Here is a 14,533-nt window from a genome sequence, read left to right as displayed (position 1 = left end):
TTGCGTTAAATGTCAAACTTTTATTTGAGGAATTAATTTAATTACATTAGAATGAAGTGGGTTTGCAGTGTGTGCATGCATCAGTGTATATGAGTAGGTCAGATTAATTGGACAGAAGGAGTGCCATAAAAATCACTTGGGACAGTCACATGGATGAGATCAAACAACTTGCCTGACACTCAATGGGTTCTATTGACGCACTAAACTTCATGCGTTCAGAGTCCAAAGCAGCATAAAATACAAAACATCGTTTAAACCTAATATTTTTTCAAGACCTGGGAAAGGTTAAGATGATAATTGGCTTTTTAATCCGTTGTGCCTTCAAGGTACTGCCTTGAATTTACTAGAATAACGCGCCGCTGCTGCATGAATTCTCATTAATCAGAGTTTTCGGGTGTCTTTATGTTTCCTGATTTGAGTGGTGCGCAATCAAAGCTTGACCTTCAGAAATCCTGCTGATTTCTCTCAAATTGTAAACAAGTCTGACTTTTCCGGAGCATAACTGCGTGGGTTCTCGTGCAGCAGGAGAGCTGCCCGCGATACAATACACGAAACGCTTCATCCTCCTCTCGGTGACACAAATACACACGCAAACACGCATGCTTGACAGAGCATGAGTCAAGGTCGTTCGTTCAATTACAAGAGCAACGAGTTCAGAATGAGGAGGCTGCTGCTTTGTCAACAATGAATTGAATTTCACTCGAACAGTGCCACTGCGGTCCAACATACAAGATGTGCGATGTATATTCTTAACCATGTTGTTTTCCCTGTCATCGTCGTGTGTGATTACCTTACCGTAGCATTTACAGAACAATGTGTTTCAGGTGAAACCAGCTGCCAACTTTGTTATTTCGTTGTGAATTTGCTTTCTCTACGTCTGTCTGTTCAAGTCGCTGCCATGGCGCCCTGTTACATGAATGATGTTGTACGTCGTCGTCGCCTCGTGGTTGAGTGCTAACTGTAACTTTATCAGAGACATTAGGACAGCTGGTGAACTCAGCCTGCCTTCCACCGCGGCCTCAAAGACTTTCTCCGTCCACACATCAAATCCATGAAGGCAAAACCGTTACTTTCCTTTTTTTTATCATTATATTACTCAGATTATACATAAACACACACACACACACATGCCCTTGATATGTGGTTTGAACATAACGATGATAATGGATTATCAGCCCCAACAGACATAACCCATATGTTTTGCTTTCATTCTATTGAGTTCATTAAAGAGTGTTTGATCTTTAATATCGTGTCGTTTTCTCTGCATTACTTTCATGTTGACATATATATATATATATAGATATCTATCTTTAGACAGCATTATGAAGCATACATTACACAAGACATTCCTGGGACATCTTGGCCCTTAAGCCATGTAATAATTAAAACATCAGGCCTTTGAATTTGACTCATGACCTACAGCCACATGCCATCAGTCCTCTTTTCTAACTTACTGCATTTCACGCCAACAGTCTACTAGTCTTCAGTTCGACAGACTAAGTGAACATGTCATGAAATTAAAAGACGGTTAAGAAGTGCAGAGATGCAGCAAATAATCAAAACAAATACCAACAAATCACATAGCTGCTAATTTGTTATATAGCAACAAGGTTTTGTATTTTGTAGAGGTGTCCATTATCCACCTGGACAGACAGATTGAGGTGACATTAGGCCAGGCTTAGGTGAGAGAGAAAAGGATACACTCTGGAATTAATCCCAACTACACCTAGTATCGAATGAATCCCTTTACAACGCAGTTTTAGGTCAGTGGACTTAATGTCAGCCCTGGCTCTATGTACCACATGCAGGAAGAAATGGCAGTAGTTGTAGCTGGTCTGTCTGAGACTGGGCATAGGCTGCCCCCTTGTGGTCAGATGGTGCAACTTCTTTCAGACGTGATTTGAGAAAAACAGCATTCGGGGAAAGGCAATACTTTATTTATAAGAGTAGGTATATGCAGCAGATCACAACCAGATCAGCGGGTACCAACTCAGTAGATTAGACAAGAAAGACACTGTTAATCTCAAAACTAAGAACAATCACACGGCATATGTTTAAAGACTAGGCTGTATGGAATTAGTAGAAATAAATACACATTTTTATAATAAAAAAGATATTAAGCTGCAAGAAAGCATAAAAATGACCAAGGATGAACTGGGCAGACATCCAGCATCATGTGTTTACGTTCCTCTACAGAGATTAAACTGCTGTGACGTGCTCTGGTAAACTCAACGTGCTAATTGATAACCGCAGTATTTGTCCGTCGCACACACAAGACTCCAGTGATCTTTGAACAGAGCGTGAAGCTTATCGACAATCAGACTTCAAACACTGTTGAATTCCAGATCTTCAACTGCTAATCCTTGGCAGACTCACAACGTCGAACCTGGCGCCTACATTACCCACAGTGCAACTCCACCACCGCCAATCTGGTTGGAGGTTCAGGTCACGATTCAGGCCTGAATGATGCGATGACCCACGGGCCTCACACTGAGATGAGGAGAGGGCAACAGAGGTCTGGTCATCTCACTTCTTCTTTTGTTCACGAGTGTGCAGAAGCAGGCTAACGTTACTCCGTAAGACGTGTATAGGTCCAACCGGCTCATCTCTGGGTTACACATTGTAGTCCTACACTATGGTTAACTGTATTACATTATTTATTTATTTCATTTTAATTTAATTTCTTGAAATAGTTTATTTAATTCAAGCAGTAGACCCAAGACACTTTCAGACCCCTGACATTGTTTTAGTTATTATAGTGAGAGGGTGTACACTGTACAGTCTATCTGTAGATTTTAAGTGTAAAAGCTGATAATTCAGTAACATTACTCTGGTGTTATCAGTTATATCTAATAACATCTGTGTTTACCCAAGACATTCTTATCTGAGCCAGTGTATTTTCCAAACCCGTATGTGCATGACTAATCCTCTGTCTATCTGACACTGTGCACTGTTCTCAGGAGTCTTGTGCCTGTTAACCAGCCCATACGGGCAGTATGTTACATTCATTCATTGATCTGACTTTGAGAAGCTCACAGACTTGAGTTGTTCTTTCTGCCAACAACAACAAAGAACCAGGCTGAACACTGAAATATTCATGTGTTGGTTTTATTGGTTTTGAGTTTATATCAACAAAACACAGTACAAAATGTCTTTGTATGGTTTCAACCCTTCCCTTTGTTTCAACATCAGCCCCTTTGGGTTCCACTCTGATGCCACAGTTCACGGGTGAGTTGGAGGTAATGAGGCCTGAACTACTTTTAGGATTCGTCTTTGGTATGCAGCAGGGATATGAGGAAAATGCTGAAGTTGTATTGTCACAGATGTAACTTTGAGATGATGCAAATATCACAGTAAGCAGGAAATCCTGGGACTTCCTCCAGCAAGAGATGAAGGATGGAGAATAGCAGGGGACTCTTCAGACATCGGGACACTCAGCTGCAACAACACATATGAGGAGGCCAGTGAGCAAAGGTCTGAACTGTTTCCAGAAAGTATGTGTGCAGTTTTTGTGTGTTCAATACGTACCATTCTGAGGCAAGATGGCGACGTTGTCAGCGAGGATGCCAGTCTCCAGGGAGAGCTGGGAAAACTTCAGCTGCAGGTCAGCCCTGGCCTCAGGAGTGCGGCCTGCAAAATGAGTTGTATTACAACTCAACCCTGAATACACAAATTCAACATACTTTGCCTTCCCTTAGGGTTTGACTGATCCAGACTTACTGTAAAGCTTGTTGAGGACCTCAGACACGCCGTCCTTTGTCTTGACAGTGTGGACCAGAGCGTAGTCATCGTACGCCACGTCGACAATTTGCATGTCGTTGTCATTGTTCCAAACTGATTAAAAAAAAGCAGAAATAGACAGGTCATGCTGCTGGACGTTTGTGTCTGTGTCCCTTGTGTGTGTTCGTGTTTGTGTTCGTGTGCGCTCTCTACTCACTCTGGCTGCGGAAGGTGAAGCGTCCAGGAGTTTCGGTTTTCTTAGCAAGGTGAGTCATTCTCCAGCAGGTACCATCAGCACTGAATGAGGATTATTTACTTAGTACTTCTACAATCATCAAGATGTTTGAATTCAAAGGTACAGTTACATAATCACTCACTTCAGGTTGGCATAGGCGAGGTCCATGTCTCCTCCAGTTGGCACTACCATGGCAGTGCCTATCTTCATCCCTGCCTTGTTGCTCACAAACCACTGGGCATTCGTGGCAAAGCCAACAATGTACCACTTGCCTGCCATCTAACAACAAAAAAGACAGAAGGGGGTGATGAAGAGCGATAGAGGTTCTTCAATCAAAGCATTGTGCTTGAGGTTATCTAAACTGCAGCACATGTATTACACAACATGTTCTATATAAACTACTTTTAAAAGTGCAGTCTGCCCCAACAAGTGATTCCATGAAACACATTAACCAACCAGATACTAATACCGCTTCCTTACTTTACTCATTTGCGCTAGTCTTGAAGTAGTAATACTTGTGCCTCTTCCTTACCTTCTCCAGGTCGAAGTCTTGAACAGGCGCGACTGCGGCGCAGGTCGCCAGCACACACATCAGGGCGCCCAGCATCCTCAGCAGTGTGTTCCTCATGGCTTCTCCTTTGTGTTTGTTGCTTCTGCAGCAGTGAGAGGAGTATCAGGGAGAGGTGAGGAGCAGAAGGGAGGAGGAGGCTCCTTATATCCTGCAGTCCTGCTCCCCATCCCCTCCTCCTCTTTCTGTCTCCTCCCCCGTCCTGCTGCTAGCTTTTGGGTTTCAAAAACTCTTTGGCTTTCACTCACTGGCATGCAAATCACTACCGTTACACAACTGGCACGTGTGGATGGAGGAGGGGGAGGGGAGAGGGGAAGAAAAGGGAGAGTGGGTACATAATGGGGTTCTTTTAACGCCCTTTCATTTTCTCCCTCCTCCATCACAAATGCTCTGCAGGCCTGGACTATCAAAACAGCTGTTTGGTAAGAGTGCAAATGTCTTAGCCATATGGTACACGAAAGCTAAAAAAAACACCACATACACAATCAAAAATAACAAATTACCGTCACATTTACTAAACTTAAGCATCCTTGAAAAAGGGGCTCTTTCTGAGAAACAAACTCCACCTAAATTAAGATACAAAATGTTCTATAACAAACCAATTGTAACCAAATTACTTATTTTGCAGCAAATTGTATCGACAGCTGCGTTGAGGCGGTGTTATGTGAAAACTACACAATGAAAACATGTTTACTATTTATCATAAAAAAAGCTCTGTTGCTTATGGTAATGTGATTGTTCTTTGCACTTCATTTTAAGCGTTGATCGTTTCATAAAACGTTTGAAACACGAGTCGTTTAAGTTTTGTAACATCAGAGTGAGGAGAAGGGTTGGATGAAATGTTGCATAAACTTTGCTTTATGTGACGAATCTTGCTACCTAGATCCATCACTGTTCATAGGCTGGCTTTGAATTCTTCACTTGCAAAAATGTATTGATGGACTCATCAGAGCTCCTTTTCGCAAAAACAAGCACAAACTTGCAATCAGCTGGTTATGTAACACACAGACACAAAGGTGCTGGGTGGAGCTAGGAAGCCCATTTGGTAACCTAGTTTTGTAACCAAACTCTCTCAACCCTTTTCGGGCTCCACAGCTGGGCTTCATTAACTTTTGTCCTTACACACACACTCTGAAAGTCAAATCTCTGCACAAAAAGAGGGGAGGTAGCCCAGGAGAATGGCCTCTCATCCCAGAGTCAGCTGGTGCCAGATCAGATATGGCTCATTGTGGGGTTTTTAAACTGAAAACATTCAACAAAAAACTGCTTTATTTTGTTTTATTCAGCTGTAACTGGTAACATGTCAGGTTTTTTCAATATTAAGACAGTGTTGCAATCTTTCATCAACATTTCTTTTGCTGACATTCACATTTCTAAATGATACGATCCTCAGATATTCACTTGTGACCTTTGGAACACTGCAGGCTGGAGCCGTCTGTAGCCTGGCTCTGCCTCCTCAGCATGTGGGGACACAGTCTGTATAACAAAGAGTGACAGGTTCAATTACAGAGAAGCTGTGCTGCTGTTTTAATCAGGGATTGGCGATTGGATAACATGTTGTTGACAAAGTTTAAATAACTGAACCGAAATGAACCAAACACAGCCTGCAGGAGCTGACGTGAAAAGTGTTTGGGAAGGTCTCGGTGGGTCATTGGTTTCCTCTCTCTCTCTCTCTCTCTCTCTCTCTCTCTCTCTCTCTTTCTCTCTCTCTCTCTCTCTCTCTCTCTCTCTCGTGATATAACAGAAGCATTTTTACATTTTGTAGTGGCACTAAGAAATTATAACATTCCATGGAAAGAAAGAGAGAAAGATATACACTAAATCTATGTTGGCTGTGCTTTTGCAAAAACAAGGTCTTGAATATTGATATTATTTACCTCCAAATAGCTTTAGCAACATCCATAAGAAAGCAATACATGTAAGCAACCTAATAGGTAGTCCATTCACAATATATCTTATCAACAGCCGCACAATATTTCTTATCAATTCCATTAACCTATCAAAATCAAACTACTTAATTCAGATGCAATTACTGTACTGTAATCTCTCTCAATGGCATTGATGCATAAATATGTCTACAGCTTAGACATCTCGTCTTACAATAAAAGTAATTACAGAAAAGTCCACACATATTACAGAGAAACAGCAGGATAATACATATTGTGTCATTCAGCACTAGCAGACAGCTGTAGAGAGGAAATAATAATTGACGGGTAACGCACTGAACCAGTAAATCACCAGTTACACTAAAGAGGTTGAAATGCATGAACTAAGTCTGAACCGCTCCAGAACATGGACACGATTCTGACTGTACTGCAGTGACCTGTGGAAATACATGCTATACATATAGAACTGCAAACTACATCGACAGGTAAGAACTGGAAACCATTCGATGTGACAGTCACCCCATTTGTGTTAGTCATATAATTGTCACACTACCATTATATCAAATAATGATCAATAATGATCATCTGTTATTTTATTACACAATATACTTACTGATTACATGGTTCTGGTCTACAGCTCCACAGTGACCTAGAAAAAAAAGCAGTATACAGAATGATTTAAAGGCAGCTGAGTAGGCAGGTGTGTTACTACATCCTACTCCTTTATATCAGTCAGTAATGTAATGGAGATCTCTTCAAGCTAGATTTGAATCTTTTATATTAAATATTGCATCTGCTAATATAGTTTATTTAATTGTATTGTTCAGGTGGACACGGACGTACTGTAGGTGGGGAAGGGGAAGAGGTATGCCAGTCCCAAACCCTGTTTTTCAGCAAGCTGCTCAAACTTGGTCAACATAGGCTCTGACAGATTGTCTACAGACCGACCTGCACATAGAGCACAAAAACAAACACCGTAACGTTACGAATGCATTCTTAAAGATACAGTGCCGTCTCAATTTAGGACTACCACCTGGCTTTTAGATCTGAAATACCAAACCAAGGCCACGTGGCTGAGGAACCCACCATACAGCTTTATGGTGAGCTTGCCCCGTTTCTGGTAGTAGATGATCACATAGGAGTTGTAGACTATCTCTCCGATCACTATCTCAGTATCCAGCTCGGTACGAGCTCCTAGTGGGGAAAAACAGAGAGCACGGTATGCCAAAGGGATGCTGCATTGCATGCTTTACCAATAAAGCTCAATAAGGGAGACACTGACCTTTAAGTTTGAGCTTTCCCGGAGTTGGTGTTAAATTGTAGACCTGTAATATCTCCCAACACTGGTGGTTACTGAGGAGAGAAGAGTTTGTGTCAGGTGAGACATTTGATGAAAACATGTCAGTAAAAACAGGCATTAGGGTTCCTAACCATTGAAACCCTCATAGAATGCTATTGTTTCATCTAAAACAGCAAATGGAGGGATACATGATCTTCCTCTCAAGTATATTTGGCTTGTTGAAGACGCTGTGTGTTTTCGAGATTGTGAAATATATTTAATGTTCTATAATCAAACCACACGTTTCATAATCAAATCACATATTTCATAATCTAACCACACATTTCATAATCTAACCACATTTCTCAGCCTCAGGCCAAGTTTACTACTGTCGCGTGACAAAAAGGACCACGGTTTTCCTCAGCGTGGGCCAAATAGGATTTACAAACTCAAATCACCACAAAGATATGACAGAACGTCCAACAAAAACAACACACACTCGTTCCATTAAAATTATGTATTGAACATTCTGTCTTTCTGCAAACATCAGGTCAGGATGACCTAAAAGTTTACCTAGAGGATAAAGCTGATGGATTTGACTGTTCTGCCTCCTTCCTGTTTTCGAGGATACACAAATCTAATCGAACACATGTGGTTGAGACTTAAAGTAGAGAAAGTAAAGAGATGTGTGGCGTGCTTTCCCCCTCTGCAGATAAACCACGGTACTGAAGAGTCCCACTGAGCTACATGCTCAGTATCCACATGCTGGTGCTTACCGTCGTGTTTTGGTGCTAACAGATAGTGTTTGGTCGGGGGAATGCGTGAGGGTCATGACTGTGGGCTCCACCTTGGTCCCATGAGTCATCAGGTAGGAGCATTTGGAGGCAGTTATCAGCAGGTACCATGTTCCTGTCATCTGCAACACACACAAGCAGCATCAGAACAGAGACAGAGGGAAAAGCAAAATTTTCAGCCTTGGACACAGTATTTGCAATTTGTAAGTACGTTTTTTTTTTTTTTTTACATTCCAATCCTCATCCTGTAAACGTAGTCTACCTAGGAGTTGCCCTATTTTACCAGATTCACATGAATTTAAATTGAATATTTAGGGTGACAATAACTATCTCTACAAAGGAATACATCTGCTTCAAATATACAGTTTTATTATCTTTTGTTTTCTGACTCAAAATCCCCACTATTGCCTAAAACACAATATTGACCCAACTACATAAGCATGACCACCATGCCAGCCCCCACACGAATCCATGAATGAGTAGATTTACAAGTTTGAGCCTCTAGAAACATACTTCGTGAAACAAGCTCCAAAGATCACTTTCCTTACGTTTTTCTCAAAGCAATGATAGTTTTTATTTTCACTATTCTGTTGGGGTAATTCTGTTTCCACTGATTTATTGAGCAAAAGTTTTTGTTATTTGGACATGATGTCGCAAGCAAGTGAGAAACAGAATCACACTGTCAGTGTGCAAAGGTCAGAAGGCACTGTGGACTGTTTTGCTATGAGGCTGTGGCTGCACTCCACTACCTGGAAGCAATGCTTTCTATATGCATTTATCAAAATAAGACATTCTCATCTTTCAGTGCAGCTTTTTCAGGAATCTTTTTCCGGCCTTGACACGATTAAATTTAGAATGAAAGTTATAAATGGTCACTTTTTGCCAATCCATATCTGCTATCTGGACTAACCCTACCTATCTAGTCCTGTAGCTTGATTTAGAGGCACCAATCACAAACAAGAGGTGAAAAGAGCACTTAACACACAAACAAACATATTACACACAATAGTATATATATATATATATATATATATATATATATATATATATATATATATATATATATATATATATATATACTCCACCTCTTCCTCCAGCTTTTTACCTGTTGTGTGTCTATGTTCTGTGCAGGTGGGGTCAAGTCAATAGGGTCGACCTTCGGCTTCTTGGGAGGTCGTATTTGGGGTCGCGGTCGACTCTTAGCCTCAGTAGAAGCCCACAGACACACACACATCAGCACCACCACTGGCAACATGCAACGCCATACTCCAGCCATCCCAGCGCTAACAATGATACGCTTAAGAATCAGTCCTTTTCTCCTACAGGATTTATCAGGTTCCCGTATTCTAACTTTTTCTTTTTGTATTGGTATTTCTGTCTCTGTCTGTAGTCAACTATTCCTAATCTGCCTAACTCAACCTCAAAAAAGACACAGAACAAATGCATAAACAGACAGAGATTGGGGCACAAACAATGTGAAACAGAGGATGGTCTGTTTAGTAAAATATTAACTTGGTTTGGCAGAGATGAGGTCATATTACAGTGTGTCCATCTGAAGGGGGCAGCAACACAATCTGAATAAATACTGACTTTAAATCTAATGGCCTTTACATCATAACCCTATATTCAGAGAACAAACAAAATGTGCATTTATTGACAATGTATCATTAAAATATACATGATTCCTTATTCATACAAAACAATGTATTCTGTAAATGTGGCCCCAGACTGAAAAACACACAAAGCTCCATTGGCATAACTTTCTGGGTTTTGCAATCTCTACAAAGATGTCTTATTAATTCAGGTCCAGTGTACTTTGACATTTTTTAAACATGGGGAACGTGGAGGAAAAACAGAGACTTTCCTTCCCCCTCCGTTGTGTGCGTCACAGAGACATGGGTGTGTGGAATGATAACAGACCCTATGCCCGAGCCAATAGGCTTCCAGCTGTTGCCCTCTGGCAAATCTAAAGGTGGAGTAATCTGTTTTTATACCAACAGGGACTTGTGTAATGAAGTGGCAGTGATTCTGCGGCACTGTTCTCCTGATTTGGAAACTTTTTTCATCAACTGAAAAGCCCCTTTTACTCCCCCTTTGAGTTCACTTCATTCATGCTGGTCGGGTTTATATTCCACCGCAGGCCAACGTGCAGAAAGCAAAGCTCATGCTCGCCGACAGGATACTGTGTGGAGAGCGGACAAACATGGACTCTTTAGTTATTGTCCTTGGTGACTTTAACAAAAGGTAATCACAGCCATGAACTCCCCTAATACATACCGTTTCTTAAATGCTCTCCCAGAGAGGAGAACACTTTTAGATCACTGTTACAGCACAGTCGGCAGGGCCTCTCACATTAAAGCAGTGGTTCAGTGAGGCTATGGAGGATATTTCAGCGAGCTTGGACGGTACAGACGTTTTCTGGAACGCTACCAACAGTCTTGATGTGTACACAGAGGCTGTTAGGTCATGCGTTAGCTTCTGTGAAGACAGCTAATGGGCACCAGGGTAATCAGAAACGACGACGAACCCTGATCCACAGCTAAGAAGGCAAAAGGAAGAGGCATTTAGGAGTGGGAACCAAGACAGGTTTAAAGAGTCCAAACCCAGGTTAAGGAAGGCGGTGAGAGATGCTAAACAGTACTCCAAAAATCCATGAATGATTTCACCTGGCAAACGACTTGAATGTCTTCCTGTCACTTTGAAAGACAATGGGACTGTCACGACTCTCTCTGTTCTGTAGAGGGAGGTTAACTGGCTTTTTACAAGACAGAGCCTCTGCTAAGCAGCCGGCCCAGACTCAGCGTCTCAGTCCCGCCTGAAGCACTACGCTATTCAGCCACAAAAACAGTTTCTTCCCAACTGCAGTCGGCTTCATCCTCAAGGCCTCTGACCCACTGACAATATTTGTCACAACTTTACACAGACACCTAATAACATAACAAACATTTTAACACATTTCTTATATATTTGTTTACCATACTTTATTGTAAATTGACATTATTATTTTTTTATGATGTGTTTATTGTACTGTTCATTGTTATGCACCAATGACAAAGTCAAATGTGTTGTATTTGCAACATGGCAATGAACCGTTTCTGATTCTGACATGAACACATTCATACATCAAAATTGCCAACTCAACAAAAGTTAGTGAACAATAAAAAAAGTTTGGGGAAGTATCTCAATTGAAGGAGCTGATGGTCCGCAGTTTGAGTGTGTGTGAATATTGTAAAGTATGTTCAGTATGTAGACTTCCCTCCAGTGCATACTGTATATCCACTTTTCCTAACAAGAGACTGAGCTTAATTCTTTACCAGTTTAATAAACACCAGGAAGTGTGAAATTCAATTAATAAGACACCTTTTCCCATAGAAAGCTTCTCACTTGCAAACATGTTTAGGTCAAAACCATGGAATGGCATTTAGGTGGTCCTTCATTTTGCCTCCTAAATGGACTTGTTTGAAATACACATAATTGTGTTTTCAGGTGTTACTCCTGCTCATCCTTGTCAGGTTTGCCGTTTTCTCTGGGTTTAAACGTGAGGGCCACGCTGTTGATACAAAACCGCTGACCAGTCGGGTCTGGTCCATCATCGAACACGTGACCCAGGTGGGAATCACACTGCAACAGACACAAACACGTGAAAGTCATACACTAATCAAAAATACAAGCATAAGTATTGTATTTGAAGAAAATGGAAAGGAAAGGCTGAATGCAAAGTATTAATGAAATACATAAACAATTCTAACTATACCGCTGTATTAAAAAAGAACTGCACACAAGGCTATATTAGCAACTACACCACGCAAATGAAACCTTCATATTTTAGAAAATAAATCTCACATTTTTACAAAGAACCTCTGTCCCAGCACTACCCAGGCTGTTGTCAGGGCGACGGATGATCGAGGCGTGGCTTTCATCCCTCTGCCATGTCCCATGAGCCTCTTTGAATGCAGGCCAGCCGGTCCCCGAGTCATACTTTGCCTCTGAACTTTTAAGACAGGAACAGTTTCTCATTGAGCATCTGCTAATACATTTCTATATGAACAACAAACACTAAAATGATCTCACGGCTGTCCGAATACAAACAAATTATCATACAGTAGAATTGGATATAATTTCTTTATTGTAATTGCACAAAGTATAATGAAATTAAGTAGCAATCGTGGCGGTGAATAGATGTATATCAAACAGGAAAACCAATATGTCATGAATAGAAAATATGTATTTGTGGAGACATTTTCACACATTAACTCTTACCTGAAAAGTGGAGCCTCACAGCAGACACAGTGGTACATCCCAACTTCAGAATGGTTAAGGTAGATCCCACTAAAGGGCTGCGAACACACACACACACACACAGTTAAATGTTGTTTGCTTTGTCTTAAGGTGTTCGATGAAAATCCCTTTGTAAGTACAACAGTAACTTGTCCTTATTTGTATTATTGCATGCTCTGTTTCCAGCTGAGAGCTTAAAATTCATAAAACACCAAGTGTGTTGCTGTTCAGGTTGAACCTGACACAGGTCAACAATACAGTGAAGAGCAAAGTCCATCTGGAAATGTGCTGATATAGATATATATATATATATATATATATATATATATATATATATATATATATATATATATATATATATATACACACACACACACATCAGAAAATGTATGCAGTCTGCTATAGACCGAGGGAATGTTGATTTGACACAAATCGGCGTACTGGTGTGCTTTTAGTCTACTCACCTCCTCAGTCCCTCTCTCTCTGGTGACTACATACTGTTCTGGGGTCAGTTTCTTTTGCCAGTCTGTAGTCTCGCTATAACGGGTGAGAGACTGCAGGCCTGCAGGGAGCAGAGGTAACAATGAAGAAGTCACAGTGGAGTTTTGAAGTGCATATTGAAAATGTTAGGACATCCTGGTCAATCAAATATAGCTCAAGTATGCATAAATAAATCCATTGCTTTTGACAGAAATCAACCATAAAACAATTAAACCCATTAGCAGGACTTCCTGAACCTTTTCAAATATAATCTGCAACATTATACCACATACCCTTGAACATATGGCAAACTGAGAACATGTTTGTTTTCACATGACTTTGAAAACAATTAACTGTACTGCTTAGACATTTCTGAACAAATTTCACTCAATTCTAACTCTTGAAATAAATGAAAATGAGTAGAAATAGTGGAATAAAAAAAATCCACCAAATTCAAAAACACTATTAACCCCTACAACCACACTCCTCTCGTTAAGCACAGTCGGTTTTGCACAAGCAACTTGTAGCTGTGTGTTTTCCTAATCTCAGTGCTCTGAGAGAACTGCAGCATGGTGCACCTGCGGGAGCTTGCAGCCTGAAACAGCAGATAGAAAGTAAAGAACCCAAAACGTCCCCCCGGTACCTTGAGATGTGGATACAGGACGAAAGAATCCCGGGATCCTCCTCGGTAACACCGCGGATCTGGACATCGCGTGCCGAGAAACCACTCCGAAGAGACGGGCGACGGAACGAGACATGTCTGCTGCTGCTGTGTCCGTCTCACGTCAAGTGCTGACGTCAGTGGGAGCCAACCGCGCTCCCTGCGAGTTCACGCGGGTTCTCCCCCGGCTCACCCACGCTGTTAGCCGGGTGACCCGGTCAAACATCACACCTCCATCTATATCGGTTAAAGTGGCAGAGTAACTGTGGTGCAGTTTTACGGCTTGAAAAAAAAAATGGGGATACGATCGCTGAAGTGGTAAAGTCAATTTTATTTATATAGCTCAATATCACAAATCAGACATTTTTCTCAAGGTTTTTTTTTAAAACATTTTTAAACACAACTTTGATCTAGTATAGTATTGAGCAGTGAGTTGTAAACCAAAATGTATAAACAATAAAAAAGCAGACACATATTCAAGGAACTTTATTTAGAGGTGAGTAATCCTTGCAGGCACTATGTCTCCTTCCAATGAGCTGACCTCAGTTCAGGCACAAACAGAGTGTAACTGTGGTGCAGCACTGTGGCACATTCTGACCAACTTTTATCTGCACTTACAACATTGTAAACCC

At 41.1% G+C, this 14,533-nt stretch overlaps 3 protein-coding genes across 3 annotated transcripts; all 3 read right to left on the bottom strand.

Moving 5' to 3' along the window:
- Nucleotides 1-3,087: 3,087 nt before the first annotated feature.
- Nucleotides 3,088-4,628, bottom strand: LOC306750965 (lipocalin-like). The gene is made up of 6 exons (XM_079234461.1): nt 4,488-4,628; nt 4,098-4,234; nt 3,938-4,017; nt 3,721-3,834; nt 3,529-3,630; nt 3,088-3,438 (listed from the first exon to the last, which is right to left on the bottom strand). Exons 1-6 carry the CDS (start codon nt 4,581-4,583, stop codon nt 3,419-3,421), a joined length of 549 nt encoding a protein of 182 aa, XP_079090587.1. The 5' UTR covers nt 4,584-4,628; the 3' UTR covers nt 3,088-3,418.
- A 1,283-nt stretch (nt 4,629-5,911) lies between these two features.
- c8g (complement component 8, gamma polypeptide) lies at nt 5,912-9,758 on the bottom strand (the record flags this gene model as incomplete). Its single annotated transcript, XM_079233984.1, has 7 exons — nt 5,912-5,999; nt 7,023-7,058; nt 7,253-7,357; nt 7,496-7,603; nt 7,692-7,762; nt 8,465-8,604; nt 9,588-9,758. 7 exons carry the CDS (start codon nt 9,756-9,758, stop codon nt 5,980-5,982), a joined length of 651 nt encoding a protein of 216 aa, XP_079090110.1. The 3' UTR covers nt 5,912-5,979.
- Nucleotides 9,759-11,557: 1,799 nt separating this feature from the next.
- On the bottom strand, nt 11,558-13,998 carry msrb2 (methionine sulfoxide reductase B2; the record flags this gene model as incomplete). The annotated part of the gene is made up of 5 exons (XM_079234567.1): nt 11,558-12,103; nt 12,326-12,473; nt 12,743-12,819; nt 13,225-13,322; nt 13,884-13,998. 5 exons carry the CDS (start codon nt 13,996-13,998, stop codon nt 11,972-11,974), a joined length of 570 nt encoding a protein of 189 aa, XP_079090693.1. The 3' UTR covers nt 11,558-11,971.
- Between the last annotated feature and the right edge of the window lie 535 nt (nt 13,999-14,533).

This window comes from Taurulus bubalis (genome assembly GCF_910589615.1).
Source record: "Taurulus bubalis genome assembly, chromosome: 18".
NCBI lineage: Eukaryota > Metazoa > Chordata > Actinopteri > Perciformes > Cottidae > Taurulus > Taurulus bubalis.
This window is presented reverse-complemented; position numbering and strand designations above follow the sequence as displayed.

What these genes read in the sequence shown, in the direction of transcription:
- LOC306750965 (XM_079234461.1), bottom strand. Translation starts at nt 4,583, where the DNA reads ATGAGGAACACACTGCTGAGGATGCTGGGCGCCCTGATGTGTGTGCTG. An exon ending in AAGACTTCGACCTGGAGAAG is followed by an intron (nt 4,235 to 4,487) that starts GTAAGGAAGAGG and finishes TTTTGTTGTTAG; the next exon opens with ATGGCAGGCAAGTGGTACAT. An exon ending in CTTCACCTTCCGCAGCCAGA is followed by an intron (nt 3,835 to 3,937) that starts GTGAGTAGAGAG and finishes TTTTTTAATCAG; the next exon opens with TTTGGAACAATGACAACGAC.